The sequence below is a fragment of the Aulonocara stuartgranti genome, assembly GCF_965226115.1.
Source record: "Aulonocara stuartgranti genome assembly, chromosome: 13".
NCBI classification, from domain to species: Eukaryota; Metazoa; Chordata; class Actinopteri; order Cichliformes; family Cichlidae; genus Aulonocara; species Aulonocara stuartgranti.
The window spans coordinates 12,407,807-12,431,312 of record NC_138949.1 but is presented as its reverse complement, the minus strand read 5'-3'; the positions used below and the strand labels follow the sequence as shown (position 1 = coordinate 12,431,312).

The 23,506-nt window shown below is 42.4% G+C and overlaps 1 protein-coding gene across 1 annotated transcript; it reads right to left on the bottom strand.

Annotated features, from left to right (window-relative positions):
• Positions 1-8,412: 8,412 nt before the first annotated feature.
• LOC309720733 (uncharacterized protein) lies at positions 8,413-20,810 on the bottom strand (the record flags this gene model as incomplete). The annotated part of the gene is made up of 16 exons (XM_082557869.1): positions 8,413-8,929; positions 9,576-9,769; positions 12,578-12,707; positions 12,939-13,135; positions 13,232-13,393; positions 13,489-13,604; positions 13,684-13,809; positions 13,967-14,028; positions 14,133-14,250; positions 14,342-14,500; positions 14,873-14,978; positions 17,046-17,095; positions 17,209-17,347; positions 17,545-17,645; positions 19,436-19,486; positions 19,988-20,810. 16 exons carry the CDS (start codon positions 20,808-20,810, stop codon positions 8,695-8,697), a joined length of 2,769 nt encoding a protein of 922 aa, XP_082413995.1. The 3' UTR covers positions 8,413-8,694.
• Between the last annotated feature and the right edge of the window lie 2,696 nt (positions 20,811-23,506).

The following is a 23,506-nucleotide window of genomic DNA, read 5'->3' as shown; positions in this document are numbered from 1 at the left end:
CCCTAAATACAGTACCTATGTGAAGCTTCCTACACCATGGCAGCCAGTAGAGTATTGATCTTATGAGCACTGCTAGATGATGAGAATCCCTGCACGACATTGTGCTTTTTAGCCTTCTTGTGTGCATTTTGGCTTTCACTCCGAGGGACTTTTCACCCCGCCTTTTGCACCTCTGCTCTGGCTTAAGCCACAAGACTGGCATCGAAGGGCCAGTAAAGAAGCTTCTTCTAAATAAACCTGACAGCGAAGCCAAGGTGTGGTGACATGCAAATCAATATTTCACAACATCAGCCACCGGCTGGTGGAGCACGGAGGAGGGGTGACAAGGTGCACCCAATACTGTCAGTGATTTAGACCGCAAGGGAAGTCAAGGGAATCCAGTTAGTGGTTGCATCTTGGTTACAGTTGCACTACACGCAGTAAATATAGTAGGGCAAATCACAAGCCAGCTAGCATGAAGTCATTTCTGGTTCAGCACCCAGTCCACATTCACCACTGCTTTTGCAGCAGTTTAGCTCCCAATTTACCGGAAGATAAGCTGGAAGTTGTTGATCACACTGAAATGACATCTGCGCTTTGTTTATCCACCATACGTGCCATAGCTGTTTGCAGTCTCATAGTGGAAAGAAAGGATCAGCGAAAGCAAAGCAGATGGCTCGCATATGGATGCAATTGCTCCGTCGTTGAATTGTACAATTTAGTTGTACAGATCGGCTAAGCGGCATGTCACAACACAAGCGCTGCTGATGCAGCTTGGCAGCCGTTTGAACGGCAAACATGTCATTCAGTTGTAAATTATGTTTCACGCAAGGTCACCTTGTGTAAAGGTTGGGAAGGAGAAGGAAATGAGCTGAGGGTGTAATTCATCTCTTCACGTCAGAGATATATATATCACAGTTAAACTCCCAGATAGCACCAGCACAAACTCAGCACAGATGTCTATATTTATTAGCCTTTGGAGCCATGCATCTAAATAGTGTCAATTCAATGTTTATTGCTCTAAATTTCCACTTTAAACTTTTCACTGCAGCGCTATAAAAAGTAGGCAGATTTTAGCGGTGATTGTGTGCTGAAGAAATATCAACGGATGTAAACGTGGCTCTTTACACAAATTTATGTAAATGCAGGGCTGTGCGTCATCCAGGACTTGTAGCTGGTATCCTTTTATTGGCACTGCTAAATCTCCGTCCTTGTGTGACATTCAACTCCAATCCATGCTCCCTCAAGGATACATGTCTTAGCATAATACAGACAGCTTAGGAGTCATTGAGATGTGGCCCATCTACTCCAGTAGAAAGACACTGCCAGGCAAGGGACCCCCCCCCCCCCCCCCCAAAAAAAAAGAAAGAAAAAATGCTCGTTGCCAGCTTCATGCCAACTCTGTGCCTCTCCAGCTTTGGCGCTCTTGACCGCTCACTCAATTTCATTCACACCTCCCCTCCCCCACTCGCAAAGGATGTAAAGAGACAGCATACGGTCCACTTTGGCTGTCCTGTCTGGTCACATTACATTCAAATGCTACGCAAGAGGTCACCTTGTATTCTCTAATAGAATTGCCTATATTTTTTTCCCAATAAACCACATGTTTATCGTCAACTAATATCATCCTTGTGCTGAGTACTGTGCCAGATACAGGGAGACGGGCAAGGTCAAATCCCTCTCTACAGTCCCCATCTGGCACTAACCCCAGTGACAAGGGTGTCTGGGAGAGGGAGCGAGTTTCATGCTGGATGCACAATTTGTCCACTGTTTACTCTTCCGTCCATTTGCATCACTGACAGTAGATCTGAGTGACATTAACACGAAGCTACTGTCAGAGTAGTGCCGCTTTCCTCGTACTTGGAGATCATCTCCCAGATTCTGCATATGATGCTTCCATGATGCAACATGCAACTCCACATGTAAGCTAGACGCCTAAACAGCCTCGAGCATCTTAAGAGATCGGTTCTGAGAAATACGATGAGGGGAAAAATTGATTCTCAGCAAAAAAGTGGAGCAGAGTTTAAAGTATGAATTTTACCCAAACAGTGTGGAGCAAAGAGTGGACTATTTCTTTACAAGCTGCAGTGATTATCCCAGAGCCATGCCAAAAGCTAGCACACAACAGGTTCATTGTACAGTTAAATAAAAGAGACACAACTTGTACATTAGTGGGCTTTAGCTTTTAACCTTTGGAGAGAGCTGAGCTGCCTGTTTCCCTGCTGTTTCCCGACCAAGCTTCCTACCTCCTTGCTGTTGCTTCTCATTAGCGGAAAAGACAGAAATAGGAGTCGAATCGATCTTGTCGGTAAGGAGGGGAAATATGTGAAAACTCAAACTGTTAAAGCATTTCTGAAAATCTAAAACCAATTTCAAAAGCAACTGCAGACACATTTTGAACCAAACTGTGAACTGAATATGTGCGTCTCCTCACTTATACAGGAAGGTTATGTTGTGCTTCAGACATGCATCCTGAATAAAGCATCAGAAAAAGTCACTGCAGTATATGTAACTCGTTTAGGCATATTTTCAGGACACGGCACTGTGAAAAAAGCTGCAGTTTGTCAGGCTTGTTGATTCCAAGAAAATCCATTGATTACAAACAGCTGCCTTACAGCTTTTATGTCACTCCAACATCTTTGTTTTCTTTTTCAAAAGATCAACTTATTAAAGAAAAGAAATGATCTGAGCGTATAGCTGGATGCGCTTATTGTACATTCAGGTGGATTGCTGAGAAGTGCGGTCCTGTGTTATGTATTACATAAGCACAACAGGGTTCCTCAACCCTGCTAGCGAATGAATAGTCACACCTGATGAGGAACAGAATGACCTGATTTCCTGTATCTCCAGAGACATCTGTGCAGATGAAGGAGCACGGTGCATCAGGCCTCCTTTTGCCTTTTTCTCCAACCTGTCATGGCATCAATCCTGCCTTTAGATGTGCTCTCCATAGGGAACTAATCAGAGAAGGTACAGTGGTTTAACCTTCTCTGTCGTTCTATTTCTAAACGTGAACATATCTATCCATCCAGCCTTATATTTTGTCAACCTTTCTCTTCTTCCTCCTCAGAGATTACGTTTTTCTTCCCTCCTTCTTATGCTGACTTTCTTTCTGCCGCTCCCTCTCTTTTTATCTTTCCTTGCCCCCCTTCCCCTCCCCTCCCCTCCCATGTTTCGGTAGCGCTGCAGCTCTTGGAGCTCAGGGACTATGATTAGGACAGAAGAGAACTGGCTGTAAGACAGAGACAAACTCAGAACTGGGTCATCATTGTTTCTGTGTGAGGGCCCGCTCTGCAGATGAAAAGCTTGAAGATAAGAGCAGCAAATGACGCTCAATACAGTACCGGGAGCCGCAGACATTTCTGTGCTACAGAAATACCCGCGCAAAGGAATATGAACTACGACGCAGAATTTATGTAATAAGAGTTAAATAAAACATCTTACTGGCCTGCTTTTCTATGTGCGAAACCTCCGAGTTAGTAATCGCCCGGCGGTCTGCTGTAGCCGCGCGACAGAGATGGAGCACAGTCACTGTGCTCGTGAACGAGACAGGGGAAACCTTGGTTGGTTGTCACAGAGTAATAGAATTTTGACACTGATCATCATTTTGCTCCTGCTGTTTTGTGCTCTCTCTGTCTCTCCTTCTTGTCCTCTCTCTCTGTGTCTTCCACCCCTTTAGCAGACAGTCTGACAGGGTCTGTCCCACTGGCCAACCATTCAGCACTCATCATGCGCATCATTTCCTCTCATCATTCCCCCCGGTGTGCTTCTTCCATCTCTTCTGGCCTGTTCACTCGCCATCAACCACTCCACGTAAACCCTTTTATTTGTTCGTGTGTGTGTGTGTTTGTGCCTCAGTGTGCAGCCCATAAAATCACATTAAATAATATATAGTCAAGCACACTGTTTCATGCAGCTTGCTTCGTCACGCTAAGTGTGCATTTGTGAAGATAGTGTGTGATGTCAGTTTGAAGGAACTAGCTGGGGTTATATTTCATATATAATGTGTTAAAAGCAACAAGTATGGCACCAAAGACATCTTCTGTTGAAAGTTCACATCTACTGTTTTTAGCCTTTTGAGTTCAGTTGAATTTATTCTGAAACTAGGATGCAAACAGCATGTAGTAACTCTATTTAAAGACTATGTCTCTAAAATCAGTTACTTGAGGACGAAGAACCTTAACCTGATATTCGTATATCAGAATGTCGGTTCTTCAGCTTGATATGTGGTTTTTTTTTTTTTTTTATTCTGGCTTGTGTTAAACCTTTATTGCAAATCCGAATCAGTGGTGCCTTGGCCTACTTTCCAAACCATAGAGGAGCAAATAATCAGCTCGAGCTAAGGATTTGCCTGGCACTCTTTCAAACGTGGATGCTTGTGAAACATCCCTGTTTGCAAGTGTTGGGTTTCACTGAGAGACTTTCAGAGTGTTTGCCATTTCTTGTAGCTAACAGGGAGGATTTTGAGACCTCTACTGCCACCTAGAGTATAATCAGAGGAGGATCACGAGGGACTGAGCTGCGTGGCTAGACAGGATTTGTAATCATCTTTACAACACCAAAGTGAATTGCAATGCAGTACACGAAATCAAGCTCTTACTTGAATTATGCACATCACAAGTCATAACATGGACACCCATCATTTCCCTGTGTCGATCGTTTCAATACTGGATACTCTGTCTTTATTGTAGGATTATTTATGCCAAACACATGACAATTCCTGGTTTGGTTTTTTTGTGGATTTGTTTATTCACTGCCTCTCCTTTCCTTCCTCGATGAGCCTACTCACAGCATAGAAGTAATGCCAGAACGGTTCCCACTGCCAGAAATTGCCCGGAGGTTTATAAATGAACTATTTGTTGTTCAGAGTGTGGGAAGATATTTCCTTTTTATTATACAAGTAAACCCAACAGCAGCGACTAAAAGAAGAGAGGAAACCACGGATCATCAGAGGCTTAAAACCCTTTTTATGTATTATCCACCTCATTTTTTTCATATGATTTCCTTCCCCCCTTTATAGTCTGTGCTACAATTCTTCTACACAATTCAAAATATCCCTGCCACTCATCCCACAATGATTTTTCTTATCACCAGCTTCATCTCCTTTTAATTAAACCTTTCACTGGACGGAGACACGGACCATTATGTTCTCTATATTTCAGAGAATAGATGGGAAAATGACTTAACACCTTATGCTGACCTTTCTCAATCACTGCCCGCTGGCAAAGCTACACAAAGCGATTTCCCCAACATATTTATCTCATCCAAAACACACCTTAGACTTAATCCTAATGGCCTTTTCATTACCCTTTTAATTAAGCTGCACTGTGAGTGTTAAATGTCTCTCGGGAGCTTATGTCATATCTAACCTATACACGGTCATTTGGGGTAGTTAAGCCAACATTAAGCACAAAGTATAGCCATCAATTACTCATGTTGTTCTTTATCATGCTTGTGTTGCACAGTAAATAAGCTGAGACGAGCTCTCATTTACATAGCAGCCGTGCTCGTGTTGCAGGCATAGGGGAAAACGAATAAATGCAGGGTTTCAATATATTCAGTGATCTCACTGCAAATGCTGATTGTTTGAGTTCTTGGATGAGTGAGAAATTGTTGATGGAGTAAACAGGGGTTTATTTATATTTTTAAGAAGCGATGCATGCAGGGTTTTTCAGACGAAGCTGAAATTAGCCAGAATTCAGAAATATGATAATAAATGTTTGACTTAATTGTTTTTTATATGTATATTAGATATGCAAAAATCATGAGGCCACTGAAGTTATTAAAGTCTGTGTAATATCAGCGTTATGAGCCGTTGTGCAGAAGTTGCAGTCGATTTGTTTTGAGCTCAGCACCTGGACAAGGAAGACGTGCATCTATTTTGCGCATTATTCAAATAAATCTATCAGAAGATTACATTACTGATTACTGTTCAAAATGTGTTTTTCCCAACCTCGAGAATTCATCCACACGAGGAGGATAATTGTTATACATTCCCTGTTCTGTATGAATAATGGGATCTAATCAGAATCACTTCATAATCAAGCCCAAGAGGCATTTTCTCATGCGCACCAACAAGACAATTGTGGGAGCATCACTGATGTTTGTGGGATTCCCAGTAGATGGCAGTATTTCCTCACATCCTCCTTGTGGTAATGAACGCAGGGGAGAATAAACCAGAGACAAAGGTCAAATAATATAAAATAGTGGTCACCAGGAGACCGGGGACTTTCTCAAGTGCCTAGTGGAGCTACTTAGTGTGAGATCTGCCGGAGGAAAAGGCAGAGGTCCCATTTCCACCTCAGCAAAATGAAATCAAAAGCCCCTGGGATTTGAGGCTGACCTTCCTAGCTCCCACTGCACTTGAGTGATTACTGAAATATAAGAGACGGGATGGTGCAGAGCTGAATTGTCACATAATCCTTAACCGCAAAGCTACATAATCGCCCGAATATGAATTGTTTTACATGAATTAACAATTATTGTGTACTGTAATTAACATTTGCAGTGAACTGTAATTTGGAGTCTTTGGAGCGGATACAAACACAACACACAAGAGCATTATTATTACAAAGAAAACAAGGAGGCCGAGTTGTTTCTGCGTTAGGAAACAATGCTCTGTACTGTAAAGTGTAATATGAGGCTAAATGCCAAACTTGTTTGTTTAACGTTTCAGTGAAAAGGAATTCCTTTGGTTCGCTTCAGACCTGCATGCATTTTATTGGGTTGTGTGGGATTTGGGCAGGAAACCAGAGCTAATGCCCCCTCTCCCACTTCAAACGGATGCCAGGCACCCTTAAATGTCATGAGGTGGTTAGAGAGTTGACGGAGGTGGGAGGGAGCGGAGATTGAGGAGTGGGAAGCTCGGGCTCGCTGGGTGGAAGAGAGAAATCCAGCCACAGCGGGCTCTTCTCTGAGCTTATCAGCATGTGCTGGATGTAGCTTTATCGAGGCTGCTAAGGCAAACCAGATGCAGCGTAAGCTGCTCTGTGCCACTATGTGTCAGGTACAGCCTGGGTCAACCTGAGGCGCCTCAGCAGAATAGGAAGAGGCCAGTATACATTTCAAACTCACTGCAGATGTTCCCGACTAGTGTACAGTAGAATGTAAGCTCCCGCAGCTCATCTTTTTGACTTTGAAGACTTTAGCAGGTCTCATGTTGTCACTTCAGTTACTCACCCAGATGGATTTCTCCTAATTTTTTTTTTTTTTGTCAGATTGACAGCCTGCAGTAGTTTATAGCCGGGGTATCAAAGCCTGCGAGTGTGTGTTCTCGGGTGTGTTGGTCACTGGGAATCCCATGTTCTCTTTCCAGCAGTAGTGTTTATAGGATTTTGCCTCATTTTCTCCAGTGTTAATTTATTTCCATGAAGGCAGCCATGACACATTCTCTCCTCTGCCTTCTGTCTCTGTGTGGCTTAACTTTACTGAGCTATGAATTTCTCTCCTCGTCTCTCTACCCCGAATGGAAGAATAGGCTAGACTGACTTCAGTTGCTGCTACATGGTTATTTTGACAGCGAGCGTGATCATGATTTTTAATTCCTCTCCCACTCTTCCTCCCTTTCTCAGTTCTTTCAGTCTCCCACAGCCTTGCTATGAAGCTATAAGTGTCCACACCCTGCTATTGCATTGTTTTGTGGCTTTGGATAACTTCTCATTGTATTGTTATCCTTCCCAAAGTATGTCATTTTGGTTCATATGTGTCAGTGGGTAGATGAACATGTTGTGGCGCGGTTGACTTCAATTTCCCATGCCTGTGACTAAGCATTTCAAATCTCCAGCTTGCCAGTATCACGCTCCTCCCTCGCTGCGGGTCTGTTTGGCAACGAGAAAATACCATCTCTCTCATCATCTGGATTATATGGAGCTCATTTGGCTTTGATTGCAAAACCATTAAGGCACAAATGTGTCGGTGACTGACCTGTGACCTTTCTCATCAACTGACAAGCCAAACTGGTCTCATCACTCTTCCTCTCAGGCTCTTTGGACCCTTGGGGTCTGGGTCAGGGTTTGGTAGTGTTTTTGCTGTCTTTCTGTCAGACTTGCATGATCCACTGCCACTTTACGAGGGAGAACGAGGCTGAGAAATGAGGCATTTCCGGGCTCAAGGGTTTATTCCTACAGCACAGTGGATTACATTACAAGTTAGAAAGGGGATGGGGGGTGTGACTCATCTTTTTAAGAAATATTTTGCTCCGAACGCTGACCAGACGATCTAAGAGACAAACCTGTGCAGGCAGGATGCTTTTGGATGTGCCTGTAAATTAGATCACTTTTGTAAGACTATTTCCAGCCTTACATGTGTTTTTAAAAAGTTGAAGCATGCACAGTAATCAGTCTTACATTGTGACACCCTCAGTAACTACTCTGGTGGATGTTAAAAGAAATGCTTATCACATATCTAGTGGAGTGAAACTGTCAGACTCTGTGCTTCTTCGTTTTAGTTGAAAACAAAAGAGGATATAAAACAGGGAAATGTAGTCTTTTCTTGTCTTGCTTTTTTTTTTTAAATAGCTGTTCCTCCAGGCATACATTGAAATGCATTTCATGCTAATAAATACCAAAAACAAGCTGGTGCACACATGGTGAAAAACAGGCGTATTGCTATTTGATATTCTGAACTAAAAGGCAGCTGTCAACAACTTATGATGAATAGTGTCATCAGTACAGTAAAAACAACAAAAGACGACATGGCATCTCACATTACTGGACATCATATGGCTATCACCCTGCGCTGAGGATGGGTTTCTGTGCTGCCCACGTCTCCCCCTGGGCAGCATGTTTGCTCCAGATCACAGCTGACCATGTGCTGCAGGGACGGAGGGGAGGGGAGGGCAGGCGGAGGCTGACGAAGGACCACGACTTGAATGCTGGGGCCCTGCCGCAGGAGGTCGGTCAGCTCTCCGTGTGTTGAGTTGACCACCGACACACCGTTCACCTCCACCAATCTGATAGCAAAACACACACATGCAAAGATAACGTGTTAGATCTTTATTTCCAGTTATGTATGGAGAAAAAATACATCTTTGCAGGTAAATGTAAGACCTCGGCTTATGCAACACACAAAAAATGCTCTTCAAATCACAGAGCATTAAAACTGAAAAAGCTACACATTTACACAGAGCTCGTTAAAAGCCCTCTATTAGTTTTTCTTTATAGACACCCAGGTTAAACTTAGAGCAGCTCCTTGTATTTTTTCATTAGCTGTGTAAAGAGCATTGGCGCGAATGCTGCGATAAAGGAACACAAACAGCGAGCCTGAAAGACTCTTTTCAGCTACTGTGATTCTGTCACACAGACTTCTTTTTCCCCTGCAGTATTGTTTTAAATGATGGGCAGTGTCTCTAAGCACAGTTCGTACTCGCTGTAATTCTATAATTTCTTAATTGCATGAAGTTCTTTTATCTGTTCCCTCTCACTCTCTTCTGCATCCAAGTATTGCGTTATGTTGCTTGTTTTCTGATGGGTTGCCATCGCTACCACGCGCAGAGACAGAGTGAATGAAAGAATGGGTGAAATGAGTAAGATGCTGAGCTCCGCTCTCACTAACTAGCGTGCATTTATGAATACGTTTTTTGTTTTTGTTTGAGTCACCTGTCATCCACACAGAGCTGTGAGTTGTCCACCTCGACCACCACAAGTCCGCTGCCTTCCCCATAGCGACAGGAGAAGCCGTAACGGCCATCAGGGTTCTGGTTCTCCTGTACGACCAGCAGCATGGCCGGACGCTGCGGTGACACCAGCTGGCTCAAGCTACCAATGGGTGAAGTCTTCTTTCGAGCCTTTTCCTGAAAGCAGAAAAAGAGCGTATTCCTTAAAGCAAGCAATCAGAGACAGCTTAGAGACAGATGGTTGAGATTTGAAGGCATTTGCAGTGGAGTGATACAAATTTATTGCAAAATCTGCAGCGTCCCATGTCTCACTTACAGTAAATAGATACACAAACCCTGAGTAGTGAAGTCTCAGCCACAGCTGATTTTCAGGAAAGTTCAGAGAAGATTAATACCACTCAGTAATACTCATTTACAGACGGCCTCCGGCTTCATCATAGATTTTTACAAAATAATGAGAGACCATTCTCAGTATAGGGTTCAGGTTTCCTCTTCTTCCTCTGTGTAGGTTGCCAGCTATACAAGGACTGACTTCCAAACCAGCTTCTGTGCCAGTGAAACATGAAGCTAACTCAGTTACCATTTTCTTAAGATAAACTTTTAACTTCATTATTTTTGTTTCTTAGAAAACAAACTAAAAAGATTACAGATATCATGCGTGGAAATCTACGGGAGATAAAGGCCCAGGCTGCGTCAAAGCCAGGAGACCACCAAGATGTAATGATTAGCTTGGGAAGCGATCGCACCACAAGTAGCTTGCAGGGATCCGAAATAACTTGTGAGTCCGACCGCTGAATTCCAATGTTCACTTATCCAGCCTCTTGGCATACTCCCCTCCCCCCCTGCATGGCGTGTGAATGCCTCGGAGCAATGGATGCCGCTTTTTCGGGGTCAGGGGTCAAAGCTAAGGCTTCTCTTTTCTTCAGACAAGTGGGCCAGACAGGATATATCCACGGAAACGCAGCCGAAGCCCCTCGAGGAACAGACTCTAATGCCCAGCGTTTTCCCTCTCGGCTTGCTCCGTTTTGGACGCACGCCAAGAACCCGAGGAATTTTCTCTTCATATTCTTCTTGTTTACCTACAAAAGCTGATCAAATCCCAGCCTACCTGAGCTAGACATGGAGCACATCTCCTCCCCCACCAGACACATGAGCAGACCAAAAGCAGGCAATTAAAACACAAACAGAAAGATCACAAAGGTCATTCAGGTGGGAATCACTCACACGTCTGCTCGGCGACAAGAAATATTGCCGTATATTGCACAAATGCGACCGTTTAAAACATCATCTGTGAAAGAGTTTTGTTTCAGAGTGAGAAAAGATTCTCTGACAGGCTAAATAACATAGACGCTAAGTGGTATGGATTATATTTCATTTGAAATGATGGGTGTTAGTAGATCTACATTCAGTCCTGTCACTGTGAATGCAGATGCCCTGGCTGTGCACAGAGCAGAGGTCTTATGGGAAAGAAAATGAGGGATAGAGAATTGGGAGACACTGTGACCACACTGATAAACCGCAGCTTGTACGATGACTTTGTCTACATAAAAAGCGGAAACACACTCTCCGTTTCCTAAACTCGTGCATGTCACTGCAAAAAAATAGAAATAAAAGGTGGGAGATTCTTCTCAAAACGTGACCCACGCTCAAAGCACGACTCAAGCCTGGGTGAAACATAATTCTCCCAACTTCCCCACTTTAATAATCTCTCTGAAGTTTTTGAGTCGTCCAAGCTAAACTGCTTATTTAAAGTCATTTCCTCCATTTGTTGTCGTTCCCCTCCTCCCTTCGCTCCGCGCCTCTGTTTCTCTTTCGCCTTCCCCTTCGGCTGCTTTATTGATGCTCTCCAGTTGCAATAGATCCGGGAGATTAGACTGCCGATGATGAAATATTTCCTTATTGTCTGTAATGTGGGGCAGTCTACAAGACCAAACACAAGGCGGTCTGTTCCTTATTTGAACAGCAGCTCTATCAGTTCCCAGGCTGCTCCTCAGCTCTGACCTGTGTGTTAACTCTGATTAGGTCATATGATAAACATTAGCACTGCTGCTTTTCCCACAAACTCACCACCTAAAAAAGCGTTGCCTTGGGGTGGCAACGTGACACGGGGCACCTTTCAAAGCCGAAGCCGCGCGTGTCCTTTCATGGCACCTCGTTAGGGCTTCTCCAGCAGGATAAAAGGGCCACATTAAAAAAAAAAAGTGGGCACCTCGGGGGATAGATGGAGATACTTTTACACACGCTGGCCCGTTTCGCCACTGCTCTCTCCAAGTGGCTTTTGTCACACGCATTCCATTGTTGGTATGGTCACAGGCTCTCGAATGTCAGCGCTAAACATCATTTCTCAGGGGAAAAAAAAGTGCATGTTCGTACAATGGATTTCACTCTGCATTGTGTACTCATTCTCACAGCGGGGATAAGTGCGCAGCTTAATGAAACAGAGCAGACACTGTGTGTCACTCAGAGGACCAAAGTTAAGAGTCTCAGATATTGGCCTTCCACTTCAAGAGGCCAAGACCACCCCTCCCAGTGTTGTCTAATTCAGTCACCAGTCGGATCAAATGTGTGAACGTCACTGTCACTTGTTCTGCAGGTAAATTTATCCTCTAAGTCTGGCTTCGATTTTTAGGGCAAAGGTCAGGAACACGAGTTGCTCTGATATGGTTAGGGACAGCATGCGCAATGGCATGAAATTCCGAAAGCTCCAAATTTGACCTTTTTTTTTCTCCAGTAGCATTTTATTATCCCATACCACGCATGCCTTTCTCAATATTTAGAGTTGTTTTGGTGCAAACATCAGCTTCTCATTGTTTATTTTTAGCAGTCAAAACATTCTCTGACTCAGACCATAGAGCTTTCCCACATATTGGTGTAACTGCAGTTCACATGCTGTTGATTAAAGTCCTGCAGGCCTTCGCTGTGCCAGTTAAACTCTACAGCAGCACTAAAAATAAATCGATGAAAGGTTCGTTTTATCAGCAGTACCTTAACGTGGCTTTCTTGCAAAGCGCTGTGGAGCTGAGCCGCCTGTCGATTGAGATGCACGATGCAGATTTCCTCCTTAAACACGTAGCAATTCAGTTTCATCTTTTCCAAGAGATGAACCTCCAACTGCCTGAAAAGCAAAGGAACCACATTTCGTGGAAGTTCAAGCTCACATACACAGAAACAAATGTGGTTCAGGTAAATGTCATTTACTACAGTCTCAACAGATCATTAACTACTACAACAGGTGCTTGTATTTCTAAATTGTACTTTGTCTCTGGAAGGTGAAAAAAGCTTCTTCTTTTTTTTAAGTATTTGTGTCGTTAAATAAGTTGCTAATTAAAGGTGATGGTCCTCCTACTTCTGCTTGTCAGCTGTGAAGTCGGTAATGTTGTCTCTGAGGGTCTGCAGGTTCTGCCTTTTGTCTTGCAGTCTTCTGTTAACCAGCTCCAGTCTCTGCTTCAGCTCAGCAGAGCCAAGTGCATCGACATTCGTGTCTCCATCCATGCTCTTCAACTCTGAGCAAAAAGCTACCAGGCCATGATGGAGCTCTTGGACCTTTTGGGGACGTAAAGATCAACCAGATCACGATGTTTAATATTAATTTAGTACAATAATTTTAGTGTTACGCATTTTTTAAACACAGATATGGACCTGACGGATGACATTTTGTAGTGAGGCCACTTGTTGGTTTAATTCCCTGATCCGCTCTTCTTTAGCCAGCTGTTTGCCTCGGATGTCATTGTTAATGTTGTGATTTTCATCAGGGCTGTTCTCCTCTGGACTGTCTTGGGATGCAGAAGCAGTCGGTTTATCCTACAATTGAAAAAAAAAAAAATCATACAGAAAGCTTTGTTTTGGTGTTTTTGAGTTTTATGCTGGACTGTTTATTATGATTGTTTTTAATCTACCCTTTTAACCAAGTGCAGTTCCAGCTGACTGCTCGCTGCTGCTGCTGCAGATGATGATGATGATGATGGAAGTAGAGTCCCAATCTGTTGATCTGGTGAGAGCTCCTCCGACGAACCTTCAAATTAAATCATATATTTAACACGTTTACTGCGTAAACAGTATGGCTTAGTGTTTTTGAATAACGCTCAGTGAACCTTGCTTGTCTTTTAGTGTGAAGAGACTCTTGTCTTCTGTCATTCCCAGCATCTTGATGCACGAGTCCATAATCTTTCCCACTGTTGTTTCCTTCGGGGTTCTGAGATGAACTATTCGCTCTGACGCTGAAACACAAAAGTAAATCACAGGTAAAGATGACTCCTGTTTCATCCTCAGTGTCTGTTGCCTATGCAAACATAATTGAATATTTAACATTCACATCCATTCATTGCAAAGAGTGCAGACACTGAAGATCTTAGCAAACTGAGCTTTAGTACTCACCGTTGATAGTAATCTCTATTAGTTGAGCACTCCTCTGCCCTGCGTTGTTTAGGCTGTTGTTTCTGTAGCAGAATTAGATTACCAGGTTAAAACGATGAATTGTTTTTGTGTTTGTTTTGCTACTTTTTTTAAATTTCTGGAATTCACATTACATGAGTGGCTTCACCTCAGCTTGAAGGAACGCCGATTTGTATTCAAACAGCTCAGATGGGGAGAAGACTTGGACTTAGTCATTGACACCAGCGTTGCAGTGAATGTCTCCACATCACCAGGCCCCAATGATTCTGTTTAAAAAGGAAAACATCAATAAATTACATTGTTACATTGTTCATTGCATGAATTATTATTTGACATAGTTTGACATAGTAACTATACCGAGCAATGAGTCGATTCTCTGAGTCACCGTGCTGGGAGGGTGAAGCTCATTATAAATGGCCGACAGCAACTTCTCCCTGTCCTCCACTGTGCTAATGTGGAGGGTGTCCAGAGTGTTCACATCTACAGACGCCATGTCTGCACCACACAGATTTGCCTCTGCAACAAGCATTTATTCATGTATCAGCTGATTTTAACAGCCATCAATAAACTGTAAACGGCAACAATCAAGACCTGAAAATCAGGTATTGTTAAGACATGTAATATTCAAAATGCAATCGAAACACATGCATCATATTTTAGAGGGCAGATACTATGGATAGTAGGCTGTTTGATTTAATCGACAGGACTTTCTTGAAGACGTTCCTCTTTTTATGCATTAGACACTGACATGTTTCAGTTTTAAGAGGTTTAATACTCTTATATCCTCATCTATTTTTCCATCTCAATTTAATAGCATTCATTAATTACAGTTTATTCCATCTACACTAAAAAGAAACCAATATGCATTGTCAGTAGACGGTGTTTTACCTTTGATGAGAGGGATACACTTTTGTAGTCCAGTACTGGTAAACCACTGGCACACCTCTTCAGTGTTCAGATCCCTGAAAGATTTGGCCACTTGCCTCTCTACATCCTGGGGAGAAGGAGAGGCTAGACAGCTGCTAACTTGTACCAGATTATACAAAGGCGTGGAGCAAGTGTGTGAAAACACACCACACAAGTATATACACTCAAAAAAAATGACTCTTTGCCCTCATAAACAGGAAGCAGTAATTTTAAGTAAAGTGCAACTGAAGTACATCAAAGCAAAGGTTTATTTATTCAAATGGTTAAATATTAAGAAAAAAAACCCATGCTTGATTCCATTACATTTAACGATTTACACTGTACCTATGTAACAAATTCCATGGGAAATTTACGTGTAATCAAATTACTTAAAGTCAGCATTTTGGACATTCATATTTTTTGAGTGTATAGCATTACACCATACACACAAGCATCTATAAACCATTGGTTATGAGTTTTGGCATACAGCTGTGTACTAAAAAATGTGTATATCTCTGTGTATTTCAACTAGAATGGTGAATTATCCAAAATGAAATCATATTTTTGTATTATTTCATATTAAATCTCCCTGATATAAGTCTTGCACAAATCTGCTTTCCAGCAAGTTGCAAAAATTTTGTAATAATTTTCATACACTTCTCTTTAGCAACTCCTTGCTGTAGGAGTTTTATTATTTTACCTTCTTCTTTGGAAAAATAGTTTTTCCCAAAAAATGTTGACTGTTGGGGTGTGTACTTGGGTGTGTACTGAAAGCATAACTTTCGGCTTTATTTTGATATTATCTGACTAAAGCATGCGCTGCCCACACATATGGGCTTCTTGCTATGCTGCAAGTTCACATAAACAGCCATTACTGTGTGAAATAATTTTGCAAGGATGGCTGCGTTATTGGTAGTATGACTCCTCTGATATCATCTAAGTGCTGCTGCAGCTGTGTTTTGGCTCATTCGTTTTCGCTTCAGTCAGTTCTTTGCCATGAGGAGCCATGATGCATCAGGCACAGCTCAGGCCAAAACTTAACACTCTACAATACTTTTACGTTCTTTTGTAATCTTGTTCGTGCAGTTACCACTTCTACTGAATTGCAGTCGTACCGATCTTATCTGTTTGTTGTTGTTCTTGTTGTTGTTTTTTATTTGCACAGATCAGATCACTTTATTTTAACTTCCTAAAACGATCTGATTACTGTTTGAGCAGTTGTTCTGTACTGTTTTGGGGATTTTGGGGGGTCTTTTTTCAGTCCAAACAGTAGTAGCGGTTGGAAAATCCTGAGAGCAGGAAATGACGCACAAAGACGATTGTGACTCAAACATCTGGATGCAAAAAAAACAACAAAAAACCCCAACAACAAGTCAGTAGGTGGTAAAACATCAAGACATAACAATGAAATTCCAGACGTGTATTCATCTGAATCACAGCTTTAATGGAAATTAGTATGACTACGTTGGATATAAGGGTTTGGACATATTACACCAAAAAGACATATTTGTGTGTTTAACTGTAAACATGTTTTTTGTCAAAGACAATGAAATGTTTAGTTAAGTGGGGACCCTAAACACACGGTTTTGTGCAATTGTTCCCTTAGTCAGATTTTTTGTCTTTTTTTTGTTTTGTTTATGACATTCCTGGAAGAAAAACCTACAATGTCCCCTTCAAGGAAAGCTTTACAGAGTAACTATGATTAAATATATGAAGTCTGCCTCTTCTGTGGGATTTCCCCATTATGTTGCATGACACAGCAAAAACAACATATTAAACCATGCAAATAATCCATAGCATCAGCACTTTTATGGCGCTCCAGCGTGAGATGTGGCTGCTTAAGATACAAGTTGCACAATTGCTTAAATGACTGTTAATGCCTGGAGATAGCAAATACCGGACGTGAGTGATTGGCCTTGAAAAAAAATTGTGCTCTCTTGTGTTTCGGCTAACACGTAGATTGCTAAGGATACAAGCAATCTTGCTTGGCAAATCCTGGACACAAAGACTAAAATCCTGAGACTATTTGTTGAGTCATTGCTTTGACAGATCAAGGGAGCTGGGAAATATAAACAGAGTATATTCTATAATTGCAGCAGCTCTGGGCTGTGTGCTGATGCCACCCTGAAGGCTCGGCTTTGATGATTTACAGTACCTTCTCGGAAAAGTTTCCATTCTGATCCTTAGAATGAGGCATATAGGATGCTGTGCAAAATACACAAAGAAAAACAGATGAGCTTCTTGTAAGGTTGTGTTTCTAATTAGTTGGAATAGTAGTATTATGTAGTAACAAAGCTTGCTTGGCCATATTATATTACCAGAATCACCGACAGTTATTCGTCGCTGTCTTGGCGACCCCTCCTCTTCATGGCGTCGATCTGTGGTCTGAGTTAAACCGTGGAAAGTGGCACTCCTAGTCAGCCTGTCCTCGAGACTGCACGAACGAGTTATCGGCCTCTGTCAAGGAAAAAGCAGATTCACTTTACAGACAGTCTGTAATTTTGACTTCATACAGAGCATCTCTTGAGCAAAGGTCAGATATCTTAAAGTAGATGCTCTGTATATTACCTGAGTCTCGTTAAGCAAAGATGGAGACTATAGACTACAGAGTATGAAGCAATCATGAAAAAAAAAACTTTGGTTGATAGCCTTACCTTTTGGTGAGCAAATGTAGCCATCATGGTGGTGTGAGGAAGCGGGCAAAGTTCATGCTTGAGAATATCTGAGAAACTTGAGTCTCTGTTGGTCAGGTCATCTGCAAAGAAAAAGTCAGTCAATAAATGCAAAATTCATTATTAGAGCTGTGTTTTTGTTTTGTTTTTAAAAAGAAGAGGAAGAAGCAATTCAATCAAGTCCTTTTTCTTCCTTTTAAGCAAGTGTGTCCTTTTTCTGGCGCCCAGGTCACCAGGTTTACTTGCAGTGCTGATACTGGACGCAGCTAGATGGAGTTGCTGGGCAACACAGTAAAGTCTGTCTGGTTGATGACATGTTTCTCTGACAGCCCACGTTCTTTCCCACAGAAAGTGCATATTCTTCTATTTTCCAAATGTCACTTGGTCAGCGAGCAGATATGTTTATTATCTGCTATCATAACAAGCAAGATGAATGAGGCTGAGAATATGACATCAAAGCCTGGCTTTTTCAGGCAGCACAAGGCAGTGATGTGATTGTGACTACTCTGACTTAACTATATGTTTTGAGACTAAAGTGTCAGGACCCCTCTGAGAACTCAAAAACAGTAGTCTGTTCAAATAGATTACAACAACACAAAAATCTTTAACGCGTGTTTTTCATTTCAGGGGCCTGTCTCTGAAAGGCTGGTTTGACATGGATTGGGGTTCAGATGGAGTCAGAATCAGATAAGACAGCGTAATTGGTTTATGCGTGTCAGCAGTGGAATCTTGTCTGAGAGCTGGAGAGACAGTGAAGTGCATAGAGGGGGGGCAGCGAGCTGGCACTCTCTTCATCACCTGGCTGCTCTTGAGTCACTCTGGGAAGGATCAAAAGTCTAGTCTGCTGCAAAGCAGATTCAGAACACTCAGTGCAAAACACAACCGCCTTGACTTGAACAGCCACCTAAGGAAAGTGATGAATCTTGGCTTAATGCGAAGACATGTAGGAGCACCATCCTCTAGCCGACCTCAGACATGACAGTGTGTCTTTGAAGTGCTGAGAAAATCGCTTCCAGTCTGAATCCATGACTTCTTTTCACCATGAATGGCAGAATGGGCACAAGATGGAGATGTGTCTGAGAATGGTAATGGAGGGTAGCTGTACCCCTCAATGCCAACCAAAACAAAGGACAGGGAATTTGGTGCAGGCTGAGGGACCCGGCCTGATGTTGCCTTAAAAGGGTGAAAACTCCAACAATGGAACGATGAACTTCATTCCTAGTCTGAGTCGGCTCCATCGGGACACGTCAAAACGCAAATAAGATGTCTTACCCTTGACTGGTTGGCACAGACAAACACATTACATCCTTGCACCCACACCTGCAGACACACTAAACGCTCCAAGTTTGTGCGTGACAGAGTTTGGCAACTGTTTAAACACACACACACAGGGTCAGTGACAAAGCAAAGCTTGAGATTCAGAACTTTTCAGCACATTTATGTAATGGATAGGCAAAAGCGATGCTTATCGTTTCCAGTGTTATTGTCCAGCTCTGGTTTGAAAAGAGAGTCATCTCTTTGAGAGAGGGAGGAGAGCATGCTGAGTCACAGGAACCCAAAACCTGGGAACGGCTTGACCAGTTACACACTGGGAATACACACACAATGGCAAAAAAGAGATTCCAACAAAGGGGAACTTCTGCAACTCCCCAAGGAGGCTTTCGAGGTACTGTAACCGTGTCAAATAATGCCTGCAATTTTAATGTGAACAGGGAGCTAAGATCAAAACCACGAGGCAGCACAGGAGCTTTAATGGTTGGATGAAGAGAATCATCATCTGGTGTCATTTACCTCACACCTAAGTTTTTTTTCCTAAAGCTTACAAAAAAGGTTTAAACACAACCACTTGCAAGTTCATGTCATCAAAACTCACCCAAGTTGTGCTCAGTAAATGGTAACAGATTTATTCCAGTGTTGAAGCTCCCTGTGATAGAGAAGGAAACAACAACTTAAATCTGCTTGAAATAAAACACGATAAAGGAAACACATACTTTTCTTTTGTTCTTTCTTTCTCTTTTGCCTCATTGCCAACTTTATATTTAGCTGTGCTCTATTTAGCTGTGTCAGCTCGTTACGTTATTATTTGCATCTGTGCCTTTCCTTCTGTGATGCATCAAATGTGTTTTATGAGATCAGTCTGCAGTGCATTGAAAGTCTTACCTGGACAGAGTTTAATGCAAAAACACGAGATATTTTGACTTTGGAGTATGCAACATGGAAACAGGACTGCTTTGAAGTTTTTGAAGGGACACTATTCAAAGCTAAGCTAGGTGGTCTCAGTGTTTTGGCCAGGCTGGGCTGTGCTACCTCACCACTGAAAACCAAAAAAAAAATAAATCCTTTGATATTTATCTTCTCATCCAACTAGCTCCTGGCAGAAAAGGACTAACTGTAGTGTACATTTAAATAAAACTGTTAGACTCACTTTTTTCCTGAAGCTCAGGGAGAGGAGCCACCTGGAAGGTGGTTCGGAAGAGCTCACCCTTAGTTTTCTCTTTATTTTTAATTGACACAGCCTCTCTTTGTTCTCCAAGCTCATCCCTAAGGCCCCTCTCAGGTTCGACTTCACTATTGGCCGTACTCTCAGCCAGTACACATACTTTTTTTGGCTGCTCAGTCTCCACACTCTTTGTTTTATCCTCGTCCTGGTCACAAGCAGCAACGCTTCCGTCAATGCCAGTTGTGTGTGTCACACTTTCCTCTGAATTCATTTCAAAGAATTTATCAATCTCTGCAAAGTCAGAGGGCGTAGGTGGAATCAGATTGATGACAGGTGGTGTCAAAAAGTTTTCAGGATCCAACTTGCTTCCAGACAACACTTCATCCTCTTGCTCATCATCTTCTCCATTGCTAGAAGTGACTGCTGCTTCAGCCTGGGGCTGTACAGAGAGTGAAGACAGAGGCTTCAGCCTTTTCTTTTTCAGAGCTCTTGAGCAGGCATACACAGAGCTTGCTGAGCGAGACATGCTGTTCCTCGGGGTCAGAGAGTCCTCATCAAACAGGCTGAAGTTAGTGTTAACTATTCCCAGATCCTCCACTGTAATCTGGATAGTCTCCTTCTCACCTGATCCCCGTTGATCCGAGTGTGCATGCAGAGGGGCCCCATTAATCTTTTTCTCCTGCTTCCTCAGAGGATCCTTTTCACCACGCAAACACGAGCAACAGAACAGCCTGCCCGAAAAACATTGAGGGCTCTTTCTCCACGGGCACCTCCGAGCTCGTTGTTTTACTGCATTTGCTTTTGCCATGCCTGTGACTGGCTGCTGATTATACTACTAAGCACACTTATTTCACAATAACCAGCTCAGCTTCTGTGGACTGAAATAAGACAAGAAACCGTCCCGTCCTTTGGCATAAAATGCTGCTGTGTGATAAAAGCCATAGTGCCTGCACTCAGCACAAACACCCGGCTACAACATATGTTGCTTAGCCACCAATTCATGCTCCTCAGCTTAGGTGAACACTTGAAATGAATGCTTGCCTTAATCAGCATGCTTTGATATGATAAGCAGTTCAGATACACTCTTGTTTCAGAGGACCTCGGTATTACAGCGGTGCTCGTCACAGCCTCGTAACCTCCAGTGGTGCCTGGCACCGTGATCTTGATACCTGATACATCAGATCGGATCTTGGGGCAGTTTTGTCATGTTTAGAGCAGTATATAGGGGTGTTAGTGAAACATATCAAAGTAATATCCACATTGGCCATGACCCAAGGTGATGAGATGATAACTTTTTTTTAATGGTTTAGTATGTCTTTAAATATGTTGTAAATGTATGTGTACATATATGCATGTATATATATATATATGTATATGTGTGTGTGTGTGTCTAGTGCAGATTGTTATATTAATATGAGGCAGTGTTCAGTTTCTCTGGAGGTCATCAGTCAGCGTGTTTGGACACAGGTGAGAATATGGGCTTGCGGATGCTTGGCTCATACAACCCGTATGGCATCAGATGACATTTCCTTCATTCCACAGGCCCAGTCCTGTTCTCTGCTACTTGATAAATCGTCCAGCATCAGCTTAAAACCATTTTACCACACCACCCACATCGAAGGCTTGTATGAAAAGATGATATGCGTGCTTTTTTTCTCACGCCCATACAGTGACGGTAGAGTGATGGGAATAATTACTCCTCCCTGAGTACCTACCTCTCACCTTTCCTGGAGCGAAAGGAAGCCACTGCTGTTTGTTTCTTTGACGCTGTTTCTGTTTGCGTCTCACCTTTCAAGTTTCAAGGTGTTTATTCACCTACAATTAATGAAATCCCAGTTTAATATTCTTTTTTTTTATCTGTGATAAAATTAATTGTGTCGACCATATTCAAATAACAGGTTCAACCCAGTAAAGCTCCAATAAAACTGGATTTTTGCTTTTGGTAATATTCCAGAAATTATTATTTTTTTAACATAAATAACAGAAGTTTGAAATGATTTCAGTGTGAAGCCAGTTGACTATTGATAGGCTTAGCGCCAAGTTGAAGACTCTTTGTTGCTTTCTGGTGCTTTTATATTGCCTCACTCAAAGACCTGCATGGTAGTTTCTACTGGAAGAAAGGTAATCTAAAATAAGCACCCTGACTTTTGCTTTTAGCTGCAGATGAGAACGTATATGGTTAGTTTTCCTCAGACATGAATATGACAGCAAAGCTACACAGCACAGAACCAAGCTGAGAGCTACTGGCTCTATAGACATTAGACAAAATGACATACTTTCCACTGTTTTGGGGGTTAAAGATTTATGAGAAAATAATCTAAAATCAATATAAAATGGCACAAGTTGGTGTGCATCATCAGAAATATGCAGTGCTTTTATGAGGGGAACTAGAAAATAGGGTCTCTGACATAATCACTATCAATACTTCAAGCCCAACAAAGGGGGGCAGTGGAGAGCAGATGCACAACGCTGACAGGACAGAAAACAGAGCCCACCACTTCTTAAAAAGGACCTCCACTGGCATTCACAAGTCTGGATAAAGTTAAACCACACAAGTGCTTTTCATTCGCAGCCTAGTGCGGCTGGCTTTTATGATATCTTGATCTGGTATTTGCAAGAATATCAAGTTTTGTCATAATCCTTTTTACATGTTGTTTGAATATACCTAAGCAGTAGGGGAACGAAAAGATATATGTAGGATTAATGTTCCGTCTCCTTTATATGGGTTGTGTTTGAAATTAGCTGAAAATCTGCGACCTTACTGGCAGATTTATGAAAAATGAGTTCCTTATGATGAATGCTGAGAGACAGTGTAAGTGACAGAGCAGACAAAGATGAATGCTTTACAGCTGCTACAGCCTGGGGCAAAAAAGTGGGAGAGATGACTGAGACAAATATGGAAACCCAACAGTCTGCACTCCCTGAGTGATGATATAAATTCCGAGCTACTCTAATTATTTGTCTTTAACTTTGCCTCTTGGGTTTGTTTGACGTTTTCCTTACATTCATAAAGTTACATCACTTAGTCCTCATCGCTCTCTGTGAGTTAGCCTACATGTCCAGACATAGGTCTGTGAGCATCTGAGCATGCTCTGAGTGTTTTTTTACTGGCCTCGCAACCAGAGAGTGGTAAACTCTGGGCATCCCCGAGACAACCGTGAAGCCAACATCAACACTAGCCCGCAGCACTGGGAGGGCGCCTCTCTAAAACGCCCTCACCTCTTGCTCGGCTGCGTTTCTGTGAAACATGTTGAACATTTCCTGTGACAGTCATGTTTCCATACACGTAGGCCCTGTGTCCATACTGTGAACATGACCCTGTTTGGTCATACAGAGCACTCACACACACAAAAAAAGGAAAGTGAAAGAGTATTTTTCGTGACTCTTTTTCAAAGAAAAGGAGAACGGTTCAACCGGTCCATAATTGCATTTACTAAACAAAACGGCAGTGTGAGTCACTTTCCAGGGGCAAAGAATGTCACATCTTCCTGTAAAATCAGGATG